This window comes from Hyperoodon ampullatus (genome assembly GCF_949752795.1).
Source record: "Hyperoodon ampullatus genome assembly, chromosome: 3".
In the NCBI taxonomy this organism is placed as follows: Eukaryota; Metazoa; Chordata; class Mammalia; order Artiodactyla; family Ziphiidae; genus Hyperoodon; species Hyperoodon ampullatus.
The window spans coordinates 6,561,868-6,585,704 of NC_136916.1; the positions used below are offsets into that span (position 1 = coordinate 6,561,868).

Here is a 23,837-nt window from a genome sequence, read left to right on the forward strand (position 1 = left end):
TATGATAGCTGTCTTTTATCAACTTTTACTCCATCTTCTATTTTATAGATGATCCATGCAGTATTCATTGGCAGTAATTTCGTTGAAATTATCTGTCTTAAAAAGTAAATTATCAATGGGTTACTTTTTCCTGAGATGTACTTTTTAAATGTTTCAGAAAGTTTCATGGATGACTCCAAATTTTAAAATGTATATTTCCAAATTTGTCTTTCCAAGAGGTATAAGACAGGATATTACACTAAGGGAAAAATCCTCTGGGGCATTTCCCTGAACTGTTAAATGATAGCATACTATAAGGATAGCCATTTATGTTTGTTTTGTCTTATTTAGCTTTAAGCAAAAAGTCAGAATTATCTTTGTATTCCTGCATCTTTTAGTATAACGCCTTACACAATTCAGATAATACCTCAAGTAATTCTGAATTAAATCGCAAATGAAGCTTTCATGGCTTCTGCAATATGATTAAGTCAGAGAACTGTATGTGCTACCTGATAATAACAGACATTTGCATCCTGCTTGACAGTTTACAAAGATATTTCCTTCACTTGCACAGTTTTATGTGAACTCACAGTAACTGCTGAAAGAAGGTAGGATATATTATAATTGCAGTTTTGTATATAAGGGCAAAACAGCTTCCATTCCAAACCATGCATGTGGACTCTACCAGTGGTTGTGAACTTGAGTTAAAAGTGTCACTGTCATGTATTTTTAATTAATTAATAGCCGAAATGCAAAATAAATTTGAGGAGAGAAGAAACTATTCAAAAAATACTATTATTAACATGAACATTTTTTTAATAAAATTTATAATATTCCTTGCACAGAAATATATTCATATGGCTAAAAAAATTTATGTAGCATTGTCATAAATGTTGTAAACGCTGTGGTGGCTAGAGGGTGAATGGCACAGTTCCTGTCTTTAAAGAACTTTTAATTAGGAGAGAGAGAAAGCTTGTTCCGGCATAAAATTTTACATAGGATGTGTATACATCTTATCCCCTTTGTTTGAAAGTTTCAGAAAATGGTACTGCTTGAAACGGGGAGGGTGACTAAGGTTCAGGAAGAAATTGCGCATTTGTGCTATTTTCTGTAAATGTCTAATGCTCAAATCACTGCAATTCAGTATCGGTGGTTTCTGTATTATGCAGCATAACCGCTGTGGCCTCTGCTAATGTAATGGATGGTGGTATTGTATGTGCTGACGGTGTGTTATCTTATTATCCTTTTACCCCTGTGGGACTGGGAGATTAAAGACGTTAGACTAATTCAGAAATGGGGAAAAACAGAGGTCTCAGCAGGCCCATATGCTGGCCTGGTTCTACAATAAAGGAATCCTCATGGCTGGAAGGCTCCGTTTGCAGCCTAAGAAAGGGGCGATCGGTATCAGGTTATTCCACGTAGCATATTCTTTCTTCTGATGTTTAATTCTGCATTTTCCAGTATTCTTTTTTTCATTAATGGAAATATTTAACAGAGGTGACATTTTAACCCTCAAGCACATTGTTTTTCTGAACTGTAGTTTAAGATCAGTGGTTTATGGATTTTTCCCCCACTAAAAATGCTTGATTTTCATCATTAAATTAATGCATTCTTAATATTGTTATTTATGACAGGATTTTTTTCCCTACAGACAACCATTATAACGTACCCTTTGGTTATTTTTAGAGGGAGAGCAGAAGGAACTCCTTTGTCACACCTTATGTGCTATTTTAGAAAGTGCTTGTTGTAGCGACTCTGGACCATACTGCTTGGCTTCATGGTTAAGAGGAAAGACGGCTGAGGAGACTGCTGGTCTTCCTGGGAGTCCTGCACAGTCTAGCTGCCAAGTGGACCATTCTTGTAAGATACACTTTGATTTCCTGAAGTAATTTCTTGTATGTTTGTTTAAATAAAACTGTTGAAAATTTTAAAGGAAAAAAGCTTTAAACATTTTATAAGGTCTCTTTTTTAGCCTAAGCTTAATTCATGAGCTTTGTTAGTATTTTTCATTTCCCTTTTGATTATTTTAATTAACTAGAGGATGTTACATTGTTTATTTTTCTTTCATTTTTGAAAAAACAGGAAATGCATCTAAAAATAAACTTAGGTAAAAGTTCTAGTTAACTTCTGCTTGATGACAATCTCTTTTGAGCTTTGGAACTCTCATTTAGAAAGCTTAAATAACATGTTTCCATATTCTTTCATTTCAAATACCTTAATGTTTTCTCTGGTATTGGGGAAAAAGGAGATTTTTTTTTTTTAACATTAGAAAATGTCTTAAATATCTTTAGTTATTTCCTAAAGTGAAGAAGGGGACGTTTTTCTTCACTACGTGTTGTTTCTTCTCCTCCTGAACTTTTTGGACATGGTTACTATGGATGAATTATTTTAAGATAGTTTTAATTTTGCATTCATTTAAGTTTTTCATACTTTGAAGATTTCTCTTTAAGATAAATTAAATAACAGCTGTTCTCATTCACAAGAATTCTATGGTCTTTAGTATTTGAAACTTCTTACATAGTTGACCTAAAAACTGCCAAAATGAGCTAGTAAAATGGAGACTTCTGATGGTACAGAAACTAGATAAAAACAGTTGCTTTTCTGGTTTTCTTTGCAGGAATTAACTTGCCAGTAGGTTGCTTTTGATAATTGGTAGTTCCAGGTGCTTATATTGAATAAGTGACTTAATCTACCTGTGGTGCAATCCATTAACTATCATCTCTGTGGAACTTGTTTTTAGAGAAACTAGACACCCAGTTTCTAGAAAGTAGATTTCAGTTGCTTGAGATGCACACCTGGCTTTCCTGGTGGGATTGTCTGTGAGGCACATTGCCTCCTTGAGCTGAACCATCTCTGTGATGTCAGCGCCTTCTCTCTCTCACCTTTGCAGTTACAGTGGCAGATTCTACTAATAGTGCATTTGCAAGGAATAATTTTTAAAATTTAAACAGTTGAATGGCATTTCCTTTTCAGGCCTTTCAAACATAGCCTTTCAAAGAGAATTTAACATATTTTTAGAGTTGATAATGACAGTTGAAGAAAACAAGTGGAAAGTATTCACAAGGTTGATAGTCAAAAAATGTGTCATCGACACTGGTTTTAAAACACTTTCCACGTTTCACTGGCTTGCCTGTAAGCATGGTTAAAAGTGTTGTTTAAGATACTAAAATTTTAATAGGAATAATTGAACTAGTTAGAAGTGGTTTTAAAGAATATGCGCTTAAAACTGGTCTACGTATTAATATATAAGAAAATAGTGAGATCTTTTCTTGTAACATTTTTCATTAGTATCTTAGTATACTGTGTGCTCCCTGGGATGTGCTGTACATTTCTGTGTTGATAGGCTAAATCGCTTTAGGTTAAATGGCCTCATGACTCATTAATTTTGGCACTTCAGTAATTAATTTAGGTGGGCATATTATATTGAATTCCCCTCCAAAAGACATAGTTTAGTAATTTTCCAATTTACTTTGTCTCATTTTAAAAATGGACATGAAATGAAACTATATTTTATATTCGTTTTTAATGTGGTATAAATTTGAAAAGTTTTGGTAACTGAAAATTTGAAAATTCACCTTATATGTTGACAATGAAATGAACTTATATTAAAATTTTTATTCCATATAACAATCTGTTTTACCTGTTCCTTCCTTTATTCCCAGCTATGTTCTTTTTCTTGTGTTATATTTTTCCACCATCCTGCCTGCTAAGCTTTTTATTTTGCTTGCCTCTTTTCTCTAAATTACTATCTTGATGTCAGCTTTCATAGTATATACCCAGTAAAATGATTTAGATAATCAGGCACTGCAGAACAATTACAGTTTGGAAAAGATTAGGTAGAATTTTTATTTTATCCTGAAACTTTAAACATGAACTGTTTTCCTCCTTGTCAGTATTACATTCTGTACAAACGTTAGTTTCATTGGCTTGTGTGGTGTGTAGTTTTGGCTTTTGGTAATGCACACTTGTTTGCAGTAGTGAATATTCAGGTTCAGTTTCAGTTTGTTTCCCACACACAAATCAAAAGATTATTTAAATTAATCCTTTTGGCCTTCTAAAGATTTAAAAAAGTAATTTGAAACATTTGAAAATTAAAACTGGATTTTGGAAGGCTAGAATAATGTGACATTTTACATTGTAAATCAAAATTTTAATTTTGATTTCATAAGAAATCAATTAAGTTCTCTAGTGAGAATTAATATTTGAAAGTACTAAGATTTACTGTATAAAATATATATGAAATTGTCCACTGTGATAAATGAGAGTAGGCATTTTGATCCGTGTAGGATATCTTTAAAGACTTCATCTTTGGGCAGCCGAGACTATCTGGGTTCGGATCTCAGCTCAGCTGTTTATTGCTTTGTGCTCTTGGGAGGATTCTTCTCTGGGCTTCAGGTTCCTCCTCTGTAAAATGGGGTAATAGGGTTGTTTGAGGATTAAATGAGGTTGAGGCCCGTAGAGCATTTAGAAAGGGGCCTGGCCCTTAGAAAAGTGTTAAGTAAGCTTTACCTTTGATTTCTTAAAAATTTATAATTGTCCTGTATTAATAAACGTAATCTATATAAGTTACTGAAAACTTCCCAACAGTTATACCAATAAACGCGGAAACAAACTTAAAGTTGTCGTTGAACCTGTGTACTTTCAAAGCGCTCTGCCTTTGTATATATATCTGTTTAATAATTAAGCATCAAACCTAAAGATTTTATGTTATGTAGGAGGAAGGTTAGCTATGAGGATTTTACTTGGCGCTATGAACTGAAAGATTATTTGAAGTGCAGGACACATTACAACTATGTGTGAAGCACTATGATTGTCAATAATTTCTCATATTTTAACGATTTCAGCACAACTGAATTAAAAAAGAAATGTTTATTATTTAATCACCCTTCTCCATTCTCAGGATTAAATCCATTTTAGTTAATAATCATGGTAACTAAGATGTTGAAATACAAATTTATGTTACAGTAAAGTTGAAAATAAGCTGAGAATTTTAAGGGAGTAAGGAAAGAGGGAAACTTTTAATTGCTTGAAAGTATTTACAGCCTGCTGTGTGTATCTTGTGTCATTTATTTGCCATGTGTAGTGCTGAAAAGTGTCTTTTATGTATAGCTGCCTTGGCTGTCGAAGAGCTTGGCTTTGAGCGATTTCATGCATTAATTCAGTAAGTAACGTTGGAACATTTAAAATACTTACCTTGTGGACACGTTGCCATTTTAAGTCTGTTCATACTGTGGAAAGGTAGTTAGATTTGTATGCTTGAGGATTAATTTGTTTTCAGATTTCAGAAAAAAAACTAATTCGTAAATGTGTACTTAAAATATTCTGATTCCCAAATTAACTATGGAAATATACCCTTTCATAACATTAAAAGCTTTTTCATCATTATAATGAAAAAATCATTTTAGCTTCTGTCTGAGTGAATATAAAGATTTCTAGTGTGATAAATATTTGCATTATTATTTATTGTTTGCCAAAATATGCTTTCTATAATTTTCATTAAAAGTGCCATATTTTCATCAGAGTATTTAAAATTTTTGTTATAAAATAAAAGGTAAGGATAGCTATGTTGATAGAATTACGGGTGGCATTTGATTTGAAATATAACGTGTTAAAAGAAGCCACAAATGTACACCTTATCTTTGGTGTTCAGATATTTGTTAAATAATTTTCAGGCTTTAAAAAGTCAAGTTTTCTTTGTTCTTAACCATATCCTAGAAGAGGGCCACCTCATTCCTTAAATAACCGTATGATCATTGAAGAAGTTGTTATTGCCAGACAGTTTACCTAAGAGATGAAGAGGTCCCTACTACGTAGGCATTCTATTTTAATGGTATCTATTATAGATAGTGACAGTTGTCAGCAGTAGCTTTTGCCTTTAATGGCTAAATTTGTATTTGAAAATTTGATACACTTACAAAAATCTCCTGTTTGTATGTATGCATTTTAATGTAGAAGACAGTTAAAATTTTTTCCTATTTATGAATGTAGTCAGTCTCATCATGGTGTTAATACTTAATTCTTTTCCCCCTCCCCAGAAAAAGATCATTCAGAAGTTTATCAGAATTAAAAGATGCTGTCTTGGACCAGTATTCAGTGTGGGGAAACAAATTTGGAGTATTGCTTTTTCTGTATTCTGTGTTACTGACAAAGGTTTGTTGAAGAAGATACTTCTTCTCTTTTTTATTAGTTTGAGTTTAGTATTTTTCCTGAGGTGAAGAGAAATTTTATTCTTCATGTTGTTTCTAAATCTCAGAATTAAAATCTCTTATGCTGATAATGAAGAATTGACTTCTCTTTCTTCACTCATCTGTTACTTAACCACTTTCCAGCTTTCACCCATGATCTTCTTCTGGACTGCAGAGATTATCAGTAATGTTCTAATGATGAAGAACAGTCAGTTCTTTGGAATTTAATTTTCTTTGATATTAGCAGTTTCTGGCACTTGACCCCTTTACCCCTTCTGGAAGCTCTTTCTAAACCCCACTCCCTTCTTAACTTACCTGATACATCACCAGTTCTCTTTCTGTTAATGCCTCATAATTACATTTTTGCTTATAGCTTCATTTCCATCTTTTCCTGTTGTTTACCTTTTATTCTCTCAGCTTACCTTTATGTGGTTAATTCCAACATGTACACTTCCAGTCCTACCCTTTTCCCCAAATGCCAACCTCACATCTCTAGCAGGCTGTTAAGTCTCAGTTATCCTGCTAGATTTGCTGTATCTGAAATCAGACGTCATTCATTTGACGAATGTTTATTGGGCATTGACTCTGTGCTAGGAACTAAACTTATAATATGGGATACAGTTTTTTAAAATCATTCCTCTTCAGTGTTGTAAACAAACAGAAAAAGTGGACACATTAATAGTTACTTCCATCATGGCAGTGTGTTTTGGTGTTTATTTGTTTGTTGCATACACAAAGCATGGTGGGAAATAGGTGAAGGGATGCCAAAGTTCATTTGGTGAAGTCCAGGACAGACCTTGTATTGTAGGGATCATTTGATGGATGAGGAGAAGTTTTCTGGACGGAACAGCTGTGGGAAGATATTCCAAGCTGTGGGAACTGCAAGTATAAAGGCTTACGATTATGCCTTTGTAATTGGGGATATAACACACATTTGGGAAACTCTAAGTAGTTCAGTATTAGTGTAGCATAATATACCAGAAAGGCAATTGTGGAAGATGAGACTGGGCATTTACATAGAAAAGACTCAGAATATGAAGATCCTTGTACACTATGCAGAAATACTTAGGATTTCCTTTCATGTGGCCAAACTTAGAACAAAACAAAAGTTGTGAACAATGGGGTAATGAGATCTTTTTGTTGATAAAAGATTCTTAAAATTGGTATGAGAGTTGTACTGGAGGGGGTTGGTGTGTGGAGTACAAGACTAGAGTCAGGAAAAAGTGGAAAAGTAGTTACTGCAATAGGTGAACCTAAGCCAGAGCCGTGACCATGGAAAAGAAAAGGAACCTGTTTAGAAGCATGTTTTAAACTTAGAAACTTTAACACATTTAGGAGAATATTTAAGAGAAAGAACTTAAAGTACTTGGTAGTTCGTTAGCAGTGGGGAATGGCAGTCGTGGAGGTATCTAAGATGACTGGTTTCTTACGAGTTCGCCGTGACCGTTCAGTATTCTACTAGTTTTTTATGCTCAAAAATGTTGATGCCTCCTCTGTCTCTTGTCCTTTACAGCCAATAAAACCATCATGTCTGGTTGTTCTTCCTTGAGCTGGTCTTTAAAACGATGAGCCCTCTCTCCCCAGTAATTATGTCATTTGCTCATATTATTCATCATGGCTGTATCATAGTCTGTTTTGTATAGTTGTTTACGAAGAAGGCCAGTGCAAGATCTCACACTTGTTTGTATCCTTCTATAATATTTACACAATCATTACTATTTTGATTATTGATTATCATCTCTTTAATTCTTAGAAATGGCCTGTTGTCAGAACCAATGGTTACAGTTAGGTGAATAGCACAATGAATGGCAGTTTATGTTTGTCATTTTGGAATTGATGGAGTTAAAACGCCTAGCTCTTCTTGTACTTATCCAGTATCTAGACTTCAGGGATTTGGATGCTCTTTTGGGGGATTAAAAATATCTGAAAATTGGCTTTCAGGAAAATAGGAAGCTTCCTGCCCCCCTAGTATACATTTTATTTTGTCAGTGCATGTTTGAATTACCAATATGTAAGAACACACAATCAGAAGCAAACCTTCCATTTTCTTATGTACCAGATATACCTGTTGTGTATTTAAATTCATATCTTTATCAGCATTCATGTGTGTATGTATTTAGTGCCAATAAGTTTTTTTAATGATCTAAGAAAATACATCAGACGCCTTAGCAGGTATATTAGGTTTGAATACAGTTTCACCTGAAGTTAAGTGAGTATTAACTTTCGGACACAATAATTTTCTCCTCCCTCCTCTTGAAGCTTAAACATTCTTTTTCTCTCTCTACCCCTTTAACCCACATACCAACATTGGATCTGTTACCTGTGTTCTTATGTAGAGCCCATGGAAGAAAAGAAAAGATTCTTAGACTGACTACTACTCACCATTATCATCTCAAATGCACCTCCCATTTCAAATCTGGGTAATTCTTTGGGAGAAAAGTTAATTAAATAATTGTGTTTTATTAATTTATAGTATAAATTGATCAGTTTTTAAACTACCATAATTTTCATTTTTAGTTTTTAAAATAAGCCAATGAATTCTTGGTTTCTTTAGGGCATTGAAAACATAAAAAATGAAATTGAAGATTCAAGTGAACCTTTGATAGATCCTGTGTATGGACATGGCAGGTAATTAACTAAAATCTATTATTTCCTCATAGGGACTTTTGTTTTTAGGGACTTGACCTAAGATAAAACACTACTGGGTCAGATAATTTTGTCTTTCAGTGCTAGCAGCATAGCGTCTATGAATTTGAGCAGTCTTATGCTTTATGCAGTGTTTGCTTTAGGTATGAAGTGTTAATTTCCACTTTAGGTTTATGTGTGCATTGGATTTATTACAGGAAATATTTTGTTTTAAGATGACACTGGGGATATTTTAACAAATTCTGCTTGATATTCTGTTCATGAAATTTTCTAATAGATGAAATTTACTCATTTCGACTTAGAAATAAGTATACCCTTATTTGTAAATGCTTTCCTGCTTGGGTGAAAAAATTTTTTTATTTATTTTTCTCTGAGAATACCCTCCCTCGCAAGCTGTTTATAGCTATTTGTACTAAAATTAATAGCACAGTGATCGATTGTTAACTCACTCTAAAACATAAGTCCTTTTCTTTAGATCTTTCTGCCTCAGAGGTTAAAATTTACGTATCTTCCATCAAACACAAATTTTACAATTACATATATATTTTTTAAGATGATTATAAATATTAAGTAAAGTGTTAGTCTAAGTATCGTTTTTTTTCATCCATTTAAATACGATGTCTTGGAAAAAGTTGTTAAGTTTATATGCACATGTAGAACAATAGATACCATTGCGGTGATACAGCAAGTGACACATTTAGCAAGGTGGTTGTTCAGCAAAGTACATAAAATGAGAACTATAAAGTTTCTCTCTAACTTGGTTTTCTAAACAATATAATTTAATGCAAAAAGTCATTATTTTATGCCTTACCTTAGGAATCATTTGTTTTGAAAATTAGTGTATTCGTATTTTAATTACTTTTTAATTTTTGTTAATAGCCAAAGTTTAATTAACCTCCTTCTAACGGGACACGCAGTTTCTAACGTATGGGACGGTGATAGAGAATGCTCAGGAATGAGTAAGTATGTTCTTCATTGTGTTTATCTCGTTTATGATTAATATTTCACTAGAATACAGTTGATGGTTAATTAATCTGTTTAGTGGCTCTGCGTTACTTAGAGGTTAAGATAAATGCTTTATTATAGGAGAATCCCTTACAGTTTTCAAGGTGCTGTAACGTGAAGAGCGTAGACTTTGGAGGCAGACAAACTTGGGTTCAAATCCCAAGCGTATGACTTGAGTCAAGTTACTTCTCAAGCCTTTAGTTTTCTCTAGTATAAAACTAGGATTGTAGGACTAACTTCTTTAGAAAAAGTAATAAATAGTCCTCTTAATATACGTAAAGTTAGTACATATTTATCCAGTGGTATCTTTGAGTCTGGAACGCTATTGCATTTTTTTTGAAATTGAGAATTACAAGTATTGTGATTTGAAATATTTGCTTTAAGAGGCTAGTGGGTTTTTTCCTGTATTACATTTAATGTTCGTAATTTCCTTTAAAATGTGGGGCACATTTAAGTTTATCTGAGCATTTTAAACCACCATCGCCTGCATTTCTGGCCTTCATCATTTCTTGCCTATAGCTTCATGTTGTTGCCAGGGATGTTGGCATGAAACCCCTTTGGCCAGGCCATCCAGTAGGCAGGGCTGACACACAGCCCTGAAGAGATTCCCTTTGGTTTGTTCTTACTCAGTCAGCCTGCTTTCATTTCTACTGAATAACTGCCGTGTACCTCCTCTTGAAGTATGTGGTACAGAACAGAAAGCATCATGGCTCCTATGGCTCACAGGGAAGTTTATTTTTTCTTCTATAATTAGATAAAACTGTCACCAAATGACAGAAGCAAAGATTATGATTGAGAAAATAATAGTTACTGCTTTTTGCTCCCATTTAAATGAGTGAATCTTGATCTTAAATTTGAAGTTCTCTCAAATTTTAGAAAGACACATAGTTAACAGAAACATGAAAGAATACAATATTAAGGGAAAAAATCAGTAAAAATTAATGAATTTCAAAATTAAAAAGCACCTTAACACAATCCAACCCTTCATTTTACTGTTTAAGAGATTTAAGAGCTACCCTTCCTTCTTACGTTAGATAATATATGCAAAATTATCTGAGTGATGAGGTTAGAATGAGAACCTAATTTAGGTGACTTCTGGTAAAGGTCAAAACTTAAACAGTAAAATTCACTGACAAAAAAGTAGCCAGGTTACCTTCTCTCTTTTTTTGGGTTTTTTTTTTTTTTTTTTTGGTAATTGAGCCCATCGCCCATCCTATTCTTTTTTTTTTTTTTTTTGCGGTACGCGGGCCTCTCACTGTTGTGGCCTCTCCCGTTGCGGAGCACAGGCTCTGGACGTGCAGGCCCAGCGGCCATGGCTCATGGGCCCAGCCGCTCCACGGCATGTGGGATCCTCCCGGACTGGGGCATGAACCCATGTCCCCTGCATCGGCAGGCAGACTCTCAACCACTGAGCCACCAGGGAAGCCCCCCATCCTATTCTTGAGCCCTCATTCTGATTGATAGCTGAAAGTATTTAATCCTGCTGGTTAAAGGCATGTCAGTCTCTCAAGTCTCCCATAGGCTCTTCTTCATGCTGTGTACTTCCTTTATAGGATATTGGTCAATTATTCCAGTTTAGGTTCTTGATGTATACTAATTCATCCTTTTCTGTTTCTTGAAATATTAGCTTTCAAAGCTGTTGTCTTGCTGTGGATTTTTTTTAAAGTATAGTTTAAATGTCAAAACTAAGCAATGACTTTGAAATAATTATCTTGGAAAAGAAAATAGGCAGGGTATATTTCTTGCATTTTCCCTTAATCGTTAGGAATGTTGACTTAAGGTTGAATCTGTTTTCAGTCATCAAACTTACAATAAAAATCCATACATTCATTCAGCATTTATTGGATATTTTTCTGTCTGACAACATGGGAGGAGGTTGTGATATATGTAATATACAAAGAAAAATTATAATTAAAGAGTTACTAGTTTTATAAATCTTTAGGCAAGCTGCTTTACTTCTGTTGGCTAATAGGGAGGTAATATCATCCTCAAAGGGTTGTTAGATTGTAAAGACTAAGGTTAAATTTCTAAAATGCCTCAACTGGCCCATGGGAAGAACTTGGCTTTCCCTCAAAAGAGGAAAACAAGAACATGCACACAAATAACTATAATGCGAGGTAAAATGAAGCATGTTGAAATAAAGTGTTATAGAATTCAGGGGAAGGAGAAAACCTTTGTGATAGGTAGAGAGCTGTAAAGTAAGAGTTACCCTTTTAATGGGACCATGTGGAATGAGAGAGAGGGAAAAATATAGGTTGTGTCTCTAGGGACAGGGAGACAGATGAGTCTGATTAGAGCAGTGTATCTTAATCCCGACTATGTGTTATCACTTAGGGTGCCTAAGAGTAAGTCAGGCCCCAGCTGAGAATAAATAAACAAATTAGAATTTCTAGGTAGTGGGGTCTGGACATGGATCATTTTTAAATTACCCCTAGATGAGTTTAATGTGCAGCCAGGTTTGAGGAGACAAGAGCATTGACTTCTGTGAAGGAGACAGTGGGAGGGAAGATCATAAACGTAGGGCTGGGTAAGAACCCAGAGGATCTTGATTCGAAGAAGTTCAAACATTAGCTGGCAAACGTTAGGAAGAGAGTCATTGAAGGCATTTAAACAGAGCAATAACGTAAGACACAAGATAAGAACACTAATCTGTCAGCTTGTAGAATGCATTGGAAGGGAATGGGATGACAAGTCGAAAGCTATAACACATAGTCAAGACAGCTGGGAGGTAACAAGATGAAATAGGCATGGCAGAGGAAGAGAAACAGAGGCACTAGGGTTTAGGTACTTTGTGCTAAGCAGTATGTTTTGGATATGTATCTTCTCAATCTCAATATATACAGGTAAGAAAACTGAGGCTCAGATAATTTAGTGATTTTCCCAGTGTCCAACGGCAGGCATACACAGCTTTTGACCATAGCCAAGGCCTGCGCTCAGTCCCCCGTAGCACATTTTCCTCCTGGACCACTCTTCCTCTGTGAAAGAGCCTACAGGAAAGTAGAATTTGTAGAATTCAGCTATGAATTAGACAGATGAGGGTAAGGTACAAATAACCAATAGGTTTTCAAATAAAGTTTATGAATAAATGAACATGTGAAAGAAGCATCATGGGAAGCCAGCTTTAAGTCACTGTTTATGTTTTGGTGACAGAAAACAATCCTTTTCCTCAAGTATTTCATTTTCTTTAAAGAGCAGTTACAACTGTTGACGATTGTTAAGAATGCCCATTATGCAGCAGTGACAAACATTATCTTAACAATGCCAAGCTCTGTTCTTAGTATTTAATGACTGTCTTTTTTTTTTTTTTTCCATTTTCTCACTTCGTTCTTATAACTACTCTATGAAGGTCATAGAATAAAGGAAAGTTAAGGCACTGAATTAAGTATCTTGCTTCATCCATACAGTTTAATAAACAGCAGAGCTGGGATTTCAACCACAGTAGTCTGGTTTCCTGCAACCAGCATACTTAATCATCATGATATACAGCCACTTAAACTATACTTAACAGAGTCTTCAGTGTGAAAATAAATATGTAGGATGATGTGGAAGAAATTTATTTTATTAAGTTTCACAGTAGCCCTGAGAGGTAGTTATTTGCCTCATTTATAGAGGGAAGCTGAGATTGAGAAATCCAAAGATTTTTGTCCCTGATACAGAGTTAGTGAATGAGCTGTGCTGTATCCCTCAATCAAGGCGAATGAGGACTAGAAGTAGGCTATGAATTTAGCAATTAAAAGAGCAATTTAGCTCTTTCCTTTAAAAGAGCAATTGAGATAGAAGCCATATCCTAGGGAGTAAATATTTTAGCAGTGTAAGCAAGGAAATTTTGCTGGTGAAAGGATGGAAACAGGAGTTCATTGCCTGGTCAAAATAAGGCCAAGAGATGGTATACACAGGTATTGTTTTAAGGGATGGAAGTCACCTAAATTGTTCGTAAGAAAGGGAACTGCTTTTAATAGAAGAGAGAGTAAATGGAGTCAAGAGTAACAGTGACCTTGGAAGGACGCACAGTTCTTCTGAAACAGGAAGAAAGAGTGTGCTGAGAAAAGAAAAAGGCATTTTGAAATATGCAAGATTTGAAGTGGGAGAACTCTAGAGAGTTTGAAGTTGCTGAGAATGAGTGGACAGAGAAAGTTAGAGGCATATAAAGGAGAGAAAGAGTTTGAATCAATTGCTGTAAGAAGGAATATAAAGATGGATTATGAAAAGTTTTTCAATGTGCAATCAGAATTAAGAGTTGAGATGAGGTTACGTAGAATTATTCAGAGTGGATCTAACCAGTAAAGCTTATCATTAGGCTTTTTCCTAGCAATAATCATCAATCTGGCAGTGGGAAAGAAAATGGACATTACGTGTTTATCCAGGAAAGGCCAAGAAGTTTCAATGCAAGATAAATGGACAGTTTTCTCACCTTTATTTATAAAGGATATCAATGCTTGATCTGTCATATATATAGTAAACATTTTTTCCCCAGTTTATCTTTTGCCCCTAGTTTATTTTTTATGAACGTTTAGATGGGTCTACCATTTTTGGCTGTTACAAACAATTCTGCAGTGAACATTTGTGTATATATCTCTCTGTTCATATTCAAGTATTCCTGTAGGATAGATTCCTAAAAGCAGAACACATGTTAAAAAAATTTAGGCTTCTGGGTTTTTTCTTTTTTTTTTTTTTTAACTAAATGGATTTATTGAGATGTAATTCACATACCTTACACATCTCCCGTTTAAAATGTACAAGCCACTGGTTTTAGTATGTTAAGAGTTGCGCAGCCATCACCACATCAATTTTAGAACGTTTGTATCATCTCCGCAATAACCCTTGAACCCATTAGCAGTCACTTCCCCAAAACCCTTAGCAGCCATTAATCTACTTCCTGTCTCTGTAGGTTTGCCTGTTCTGGACATTTCTGGTAATAGAATCATGTCCTTAATATCTGGTCTTCTGTACCAGCTTCTTTCACTTAGCATAATGTTTTCAAGGTTCATCCATGTTTTAGCATGTACCAGCACTTCACTCCATTTTACTGAACAATATTTCATTGTATGCTTTATACCACATTTTCTTTTTTCGTTCATCAGTTGATGGACATTGGGCTTCTTTCCACTTGGTTGTGATGAGTAATGTGGTTAGGAACATTTATGTACAAATGTTTGTGAGAACATGTTTTTATTTTTCTTTAGCATCTTCCCAGGAGTGAAAATCCTGGGTCATATGATAATTCTGTGTTTATTTAACCATTTAAGGAACACCTGTTAAACTTTGATAGATAATGCCAAATTACCTTCTAAGATTTGCTTTACCAACTAAAGAAGTATAAACTGATGCTTCCAGCACGTAGGAGAGTTCCTGTTTTTCTGCATACTGGCCGACACTCAGAGCTCTCCGTCTTTAATGTTTTGTCCATCAGTTTATTGACACCTGGTAGCCTGTTTTTTTTTTTTTTTTTTTTTTTTTTTTTTTTTTTTTGTGGTACGCGGGCCTCTCACTGTTGTGGCCTCTCCCGTTGCGGAGCACAGGCTCCGGATGCGCAGGCTCAGCAGCCATGGCTCACGGGCCCAGCCGCTCCGCGGCATATGGGATCCTCCCAGACCGGGGCACGAACCCGTATCCCCTGCATCGGCAGGCGGACTCTCAACCACTGCGCCACCAGGGAGGCCCTGGTAGCCTGTTTTGATTCATGTTTCTCTGATTCCTAGTGAGGCTGCACTTGATCATCTTTTCATATGTTTCTCAACTTTCAGTGTTTCTTCTTCTGGGAATTGTCTTTTTCTATTTTTTGGCATTTTCGGGGGAGAGGTTATTTATTTTCTTTTATTTACAATTTCTAGGGATGCTTTATAAATTCTTTGTTCTTTGTGTGTTAAATCTGTGTTGCAAATATTTTCTCTCAGCCTTTTCTGTCTCCTTTAACTTTGCCACTGGTATCTTTTATACCAAAGCTTTTCATTTTTATGAGATTAAATCATTTGATCTCTTCTGTTATGGCTTTTGTCTTTAAATTTTTTCCTTGTATCTGTTTTATGTTTCTCCTACCCAAGATTAAAACTAATACTCTCTAGTATTTTCTTCAATTGCTTTTGTAGATGTTATTTTTTTAATGTTTAGCTCGTGAATCCATCTGATTATTTATTTATGAGTGGTATGAAGTAGGGATCTATCTTTTTACTTTTTCCCAAAGAATTTCCTAATATCCTAATTCCAGTCAATTCTCCACAGATATGAAGCACCTGCTTTATCAAATAACAGATTTTCTCATAGGTATGAGTCATTTTTTGGAGTCTTCTATTCCACTAATCTATTTGTGAGTTCTTATGACAAAAGTACACTGGTGCATAGTTATATAACACACTTTGATATTTATTAGCACGTTCCCTAATACTGTACTTTTTCAAATTTATCATAGTCCTTTCCATACTATCTATTCCAATTAAATGCTTTTCCAGCTTTTTAATTTCTAGTTTTAAGAAATCTCTAAACATTTTGCTTGAGGTTACAGTAAATTTGTGTATTATTTTAGAGAAGTGACATCTTTACAATATTAGGTCTTCCCATCTAGATAGTTTTTTATATCTTTAAATGAAAGTATATATTGTTGATCATATAGTTCTTGAATTCATGTACATTATTCTACCTCAGTTGTTAAAACTAGCTTTTGCTTCTGCCATAGAGTACAGATAAAACTGCAATAGAACTAATCACTGAATTCATTCTTGCCCACGCCTCAGTCCTTCACAGTAACTAGCCTGGTATTTTAAACACTAAATCAGATCATGATATTCTCTCACTTAAAATCATTCAATAGCTGGCTTCCCCATGCCCTTAAAATAAAGTCCAAACTTCTTAGCAAGGTCTTAAAATCCTTTTGTGGTCTGGCCCCTATTAACCTGCCAGATATCTTCATTTTTACTGTTGCCTGTATTTTGAGCTGAGGTTTTCTTTGATTTTATTTTCCCGTAGATCAGTCTTCCCATGGCCTCCTTTCTTTCGTAAACGAATCCCTCAGCATTTGCGTACCCTCTCTTTTTGTATGTATTGTACATTTATTGCTTTCGTATGTTTATTTGATGATTATTTTTATTTTAATGTTTTCTTCATTTTATGGGATTGAAATAGAGTCAGGTCTTATAAATCAGAAACCCACATTCTTCGTTTCTTTTTTCTTTTGATAGAAATCACTATGGCAGTCCTTCCAGGCATAGTTAATTGAAAGCTGATTTAGACTCATGATACATAGACAGTATGAGAATCTAAACTCTGAAGATTAAGATCATTTTGAAATTTTCATATTTTTAAGTAATTAATGTGAATTGCAGTTAGTGGCCAGGTGCTATACAAATTTGAAACGTATTTGGTTTATCAGAATTTATGTGAGGAAAGTCAGAAGTGCTCCTTTTCTCCAAATTCTATTAGTTGTAAAAATATATTAAGTTAGCTGGAACTAAGTTGCCAGACAAAATGCAGGACTCCCATTTAAATTTGAATTTCAAATAAACAATCATTTTTAGTGTAAGTATGTCCCATTCAGTATTTGGAATATACTTATACTGAAAAATTATATTTTGTATCTGAAATTTATATTTAACTGGGCATCTTTTTATTTGCTAGATCTGGCAGCCCTGGCTAGATGCCAACTCTCTAGCAACCTGACTTCTCAGGGGTATGACAGACAGCTAATAAGGGGGTTTTAAAAAGCTCCTCACTTCAAAAATAGATTTCACAAAGTTTATGGCTCAGATGGCATGTACCTTTACCTATAAGTGAGACAACCAAGCCTTTTTCTGTATTGTATTGTTTTTTATTTTAGGTATTTTAACATCCTTAAAGTCCTTTTTTTCTTTTTTCTCCATATTTTTAACTATAGATTCTTCACCTTACTTACTCAGGGACCCTACATAATCTCACCCCAGCCTAAGTTTTCGGCCATCGTTGAACCTGTGCTTGAACATAATCATGCTACTTGCTTTCACTTCTTTGTTCATGCCGCTCCCTGTGCCTGAAGACCTGTATCCCTCGCATCTGTGCTTGTCCAGTCCTTCAGCTCGCACTTCATGTGCCCTCCCTTCCCTGGGGCACTTCCTGATTCCCACAGCTGCAGGTCATCCATCCTGCCTCTGAGCACTTTGCCTTCATGGCACTTACCACATTCTACTTTGTTTTTTTTGGAGGGGGCGAAGGGGTTGAACTTTTTTAACTGTAGTAAGAACACTTAACATGAGATCTATCCTGTAACGAATTTTTAAGTATAGTATTAGCTATAGGTACAAGATTGTGTAGCAGATCTTTACGACGTACTCATCTTACATAACGGAAAGTCTCTGTCTGTGGAACAGCAGCTCCCCATCTCCTCCCCCTCCCAGCTCCTGGCAAAACCACCGTTGTACTCTCGGCTTCTATGAGTTTGACTATTTTAGAAACCTCATCTAAGTGGAATCATGCAGTATTTCTCCTTCTGTGACTGGCATATGTCACTTAGCATAAGGTCCTCGAGGTTCATACATGTGCACATATAATAAGATTTCCTTCTTTTGTAAGCCTGAGTAATATTCCATTGTATGGATATTGCACAGTTTCTTTATCCATTCATTTGTTGCTGGAGTTTTAGGTTGTTTCAGTTTCTCAGCTATTGTGAACAGCGCTGCAGTGAGCATGGGAATGCAGGTATCTCTTTGAGATCCTGATTTCATTCTTTTGGACTAAGTACACCGAAGTGGAGCTGTTGGATCATATGGTGGTTCTATTTTTAATTTTTTGAGGAACCTCCATCCTGTTTTCCATTTTAGATCCCCACCAGCAGTGTACAAGGATTCAGATTCCACACACCCTCCCCAGCATTTATCTTTCGTGTTCTTGAGAATGGTTAGCCTAACATTGTGGTTTCAGTTTGCACCTCTCTGATGATCAGTGATGTTTAGCATCTTTCCATATACCGTTGGCCATTTTATGTATTCTTTAGAGAAACGTCTAAGTCCTTTGCCCAGACTTTTTTGTTTTGGCGTCTTGTTTTGTTTTCTGGGTTATTTGGTCTTTTGCAGCTGAGTTGTAGGAGTTCCTTATCTATTGTGGATATTAACCCCTCATCAGATACATGGTTTGCAGAGAGGCTCTTTGCTTCTTCGTCTTCACATTCCCAGTGGTACCTTTGTATTCCTATACTGTGCTTAGCATTGTTCTTTTTCATACCTGGCAGCCAGAGCATGTTTGTTAAATAAATGTAGTGCAGTTATCTGCTTTCCAAGTCAGCGTCAAGTTTGAAAGGCCCAAGAAGGACTTCTGTAGACACCCTGACAGTAGTGAGAAGCGATAGTTGGGAGTGGAGGAGAAGGGTATAAAAAAGCAAACTCAGGAATATAAAGCTCTGCATTTAGGTGCAGTGTCACTGACTGAACAGAAGCGTTGATAGTCACCATGATTAGTCTTAAATGCTAGGCTAAGAAAACGAAGTTAGACAGAAAATTCTGAAATGTAATGACTTAATTATTAGAATTTTCTGCAAATGTAAGCAGACTTCTTTGAGACTTATTAAGTCTCTTATAACTAAATTCTGTAAGTTTTAATATGAGGGTAGTATATCCTCACTATAATTACAACTTTGTACAATAATAAATATTCTTAATGATGCACTTTAGCTATCAAAAGAAGATAAAAATTATAAGTACATGTCCTGTTTAAGGAAATAGGAGTTGACACATTTTTAAAATGCTACCATTCAAACAACATACCTAAACATGTGATTACTGACCTAATCTGAACAATTCATTATTCAAGAATTATGAACAGCTAATTTGCTATATTTAGTAGCATGATATAAATATACTATTCTAGACATTTGTTTAAAATTCTAAGGAAATAGATGATGTAGTATCAAGTTGTAACACTAGGTGGTGGTAACTGATTTTAGAAATTAAAGTGTGAAAATGTTTCTTAACATGTATTCTTTGAACTTGAAAACATTTAGTGCTGCTTACATTTTGGAAGGAAGAGGAGGAAAAACTTTGAAAGACTGTGGAGTACCATCTCTGCCTATGTGGGCTGCTCACCCTCACTTCCTCTTTTTCCTTTGACGGCTATAATTCAACGATTCTCAGTTGTTGGTCTCATGACCTTTACACTATTAAATATAGTGAGGATCCCAAAAAGCTTTTGCTTATTTGGTTTATAAGAAAATAATAATCACTGGTTTTTTTGTTAAAAATTAAGACTGAGAAATTTTAAAAGATGTATTCATTTTAAAATTACTTTAAATATAAATATTTTTAATTAAACTGTCTTCCCAAATAAGAAAAAAATTTCGTAAGAAGAGTGACATTGTTTTAAAATTTTGCAAATCCCTTTAATGTCTAGTTTATTAGCAGACAGCTGGATTCTCATATCTGTTTATAGATTCAATCTGTTGGGAAGTAACGTATCAGTTAGCCTCTGGAAAACCCCACTCTACACTCATGAGAGAGTAAGAGTGAAAAAGACACTTAACGTCTTTTCATGTAAATCATTTCAGTTTCATGTAGTCTCTAAAAGGGCCTTAGGCATCCCTAAGGATCGTAACCAAAATTTGGGAACTATCGCTATGTCTTCTCTGCCTGTAAGAAGTTTGTGAAAAAATACAAACTATATGTATACGTGCCTTCTATTAATTTTGAATTTACAAATCTTGAAGCTTAAACAAGTTCTTGGTTTACACCATCCAGATGTTGTACTTCAGGATACACAATAAAATATTTACAACAAAAGCAAATAAGTTGATATTATTACATTAATTGATAAGAAAAACATAATATCCTAATAGGAAAATGGATGATATATAACCAGATGGTAAAAAGGATGTAGAGTTATATATACATTGTGTTTACAGTGGACATAATTTTTAACTGGAAAAAAACATGCTTTTTAGAAATATGTGTGGACCCAAATTACTATTATAGTGGTACTTGATGTACTTTAGCTGAAAGCTGTAGTCTGAAAAGACTTTATTACCATCACAGTTACATCTCTGATGTGGAATAATCTGTCTTTTCATTTTCTTTGCTTTTTCTGTTCTTTCTTACCCATTTCCATGATGTCAGCTCTCATCTCTATGCGGGTGATTCCCCAAACTTTACACCTAACCCTGATTTCTCTTCCGTGTTCCTGAGCCTTACTTCTAGTTGTGTATCCATCTCTAGCTAGAAGTCCTAATGGCGCCTCAATCCTAGCTTGTCTAAAACCAAACCCATATTCTCTCTTCACGCCACTTTAGAACCTACTTTCTCTTAATTTTTTCTCTTAGTTAATCACCATTTATCAGGTTCCCCGGGCTAGAAACCTTTAAGGAAGCTTTGACAACTTCTTCACGCCTTAGATACATTGATTTATCATACTTCTTTGCCATTTCCTCTGCTTTGAATTTTCTTCTTATCCTCTTCTTGGCCTGGAAAATTCCTACATATGCTACAAGATTCAACTCAGATGTTACCACTTGTGTACACCTTCCCTAACACAGTAAGCAGGTGCTTTAATACTACTATAAGATGTGTGTGTTCATGTAAACAGAGCACAGGTTTTTTCATCTGCCTCCTTTGATAAGCTCTTAGCCTTTGTAAAGCAGTTACTGTGTTCTGTTCATCCTTACTTCCCCACTTTTAAGCATGCTGCTTGTGTTTGTTCATAGGAGAGGGGAATGGTATCAAATGTCCATCAAAAGTTAACATTGAATATAAAGTTTTTTTTTTTTTTTTTTTTTTTTTTGTGGTACGCGGGCCTCTCACTGTTGTGGCCTCTCCCGTTGCGGAGCACAGGCTCCGGATGCGCAGGCTCAGCAGCCATGGCTCACGGGCCCAGCCGCTCCGCGGCATATGGGATCCTCCCAGACCGGGGCACGAACCCGTATCCCCTGCATCGGCAGGCGGACTCTCAACCACTGCGCCACCAGGGAGGCCCAAATATAAAGTTTTATAAATACATTTAATGTACATCTGAAGGACCACATTACCCACTACCTAATTTAATGGTATTTTATAATGAGTAGTACTGTCATGATGACTTGATGTGAACTCCTAACAATAAATATATGCTGGGCTTTAAAGTATAGTTTTGGGTAAAAGTAAAAGTTTTGGTGTAGAACATATATATGTGTACATATATATTTACATTGAAGTGCCTTTCAGATTTATACGCTAATGCAGTGCTAACTTTTTTGTTGCAGAACTTCTTGGTATCCATGAACAAGCAGCTGTAGGATTCTTAACACTCATGGAAGCGTTAAGATACTGTAAGGTAAGTTGATTTTTAAGGTACTTTGAATGGTTTGTATTCACACGTCCACTGTTGCAGAGAGCATTTTGCTCGTAGGACACCGTATTTTAGCTTACTACCGACAGTGTGTCCTCTCAGTTCTCTTCTGACCTCCCTTCCTGACCTGACAGGCTTCTCAAGGATGGAGCTAAGCTGGCTGATCATGCTGAGTCTCCTTATTTTTTGAGGCTTGTTCCTTTTTGAGGGTCGGGGTCAGAACCCAGCATGAAATAATTTGTAAAAACAAATATCCATTATCGAATATAAATACAGTTTTGGGTAAACTGAGGGGAAAGAACGCCTAACAGCATGCTTCGCTGAAACAACTGATAATACTTTATCAGGCAAAGAAAAAGAATCTGCTAAATGCCTGAAATTCTAACTTGTGTTTTTCATCTGAAAACTGATTTCACACTAAAAAGCAAAATCTAAGCACTTCACAGCATTAAACTCTTTAACATGTGCTAGAATTAGGAACTGCCCTGAAACTCTCGTTTTTTGATATATATTTCATAGCTTTCCTGCACAATCTGAAATAACTGTTGGATATTCCAAATAGTTTTAAATGGAGTTTAAATCGTTAATGATTTGTGCTTAATAAGATGTTCTGATTTGGGGGAAAGAAAGAAGTAGATCTCATATTCTTTTCCATTTTAGAATGGTGGTTCCATAGCAGTGGTTCTGGTGGTGATTATTTTTAGTAACAATAACGGTGCCTTTCTTTCTTTTTTCCTTTCTTCCTTCCTTCCCTTCCTCCCCTCCCTTTCTTTTTTACCAGACAGCATTCCTCTTTCATGACAACACTTGGACAGGGGTGACACGGATATGATAATCAAATAGGTGTCATCCTGCCCTTATTCATTAGTAGTAATTGTACTGTCAAACAGTAGCAACTCTTATATTTTCAGTGACTTTGACTACACAAGGTAAAGCTATTCTGAGGCAGCTTAGCGACCGGAGAATCAAACTGCGTCTCCTCCTCCCCAGCACACCCACAGACGTTCATATTCCTAAAAGTCTGTGTGCACATAAAAAATGGTAACCACATAGAGCCGATGGATATGTTACTTCGCTTGATTGTGGTGACCTTTTTACGGTGTATACATATATCCAAGTATCAAGTTGTACACCTTAAATACATACAAAGATACGTCAGTGAAGCTCTTTTCTGAAAAGTGTGTGGTGTGTGTTTTGCAGGCAGATAGGATGTGAAGATGATATATTTTGAAATCTTCACCCTGTGGCCTTAAGGCCCTGATGGTCTGGATTCTGTCTGTCCTTCCAGAGTTGCGTTGCACTCTCTCCATTGCTGTGCTCCAGCCACGCTGGTCTCCTGTCAGTTTTTCATACATGCCAGGCCCTTTCCTGCCTGATGAGCCTTCATACTTCCTTCATTTCTGCCTGGAATACTCCAGCTCTTAAATGGATGGCTCACTCTCTCCTTCAGACTCTACTTCAGACTGTGCCTCAAAGACCCTTTCCTGGACCATTCCCTCGGTGACTCTTTTTTCACATTATTTCATAAGAATAATCACCTTGCAGTGATCTTTTTTATTGATTTAGTTATCTTTTTTTTTAATCTTGAATTTGTTTTTCTGTTGTTCCTAATGGAATATAAACTCTTTGAAGGCAGGCACATTGTCTTTCTGGGTACATATTAGATGCTCAGTCAATATTTGTTGAATGAATGAGCAGACAATTTCACCAGAATTGTAATTTTCTAAATATGTGCATTTGCTTTTCTTTAACTGT

At 35.5% G+C, this 23,837-nt stretch overlaps 1 protein-coding gene across 2 annotated transcripts in view; it reads left to right on the forward strand.

Annotated features, from left to right (window-relative positions):
* Positions 1 to 23,837, forward strand: part of MINDY3 (MINDY lysine 48 deubiquitinase 3) — a gene marked incomplete at both ends in the record, with an annotated part of 96,085 nt that overhangs the window by 15,511 nt on the left and 56,737 nt on the right. Inside the window, 6 exons of one of the 2 annotated variants that reach the window (XM_079698901.1) lie at positions 1,666 to 1,839; positions 5,089 to 5,140; positions 6,015 to 6,129; positions 8,719 to 8,792; positions 9,690 to 9,769; positions 21,997 to 22,067. In XM_079698901.1, coding sequence (XP_079555027.1) covers positions 1,666 to 1,839; positions 5,089 to 5,140; positions 6,015 to 6,129; positions 8,719 to 8,792; positions 9,690 to 9,769; positions 21,997 to 22,067 — 566 coding nt within the window. The remainder of the gene's footprint in view (positions 1 to 1,665; positions 1,840 to 5,088; positions 5,141 to 6,014; positions 6,130 to 8,718; positions 8,793 to 9,689; positions 9,770 to 21,996; positions 22,068 to 23,837) is intronic. The other variant, XM_079698902.1, reaches the window with a different exon arrangement.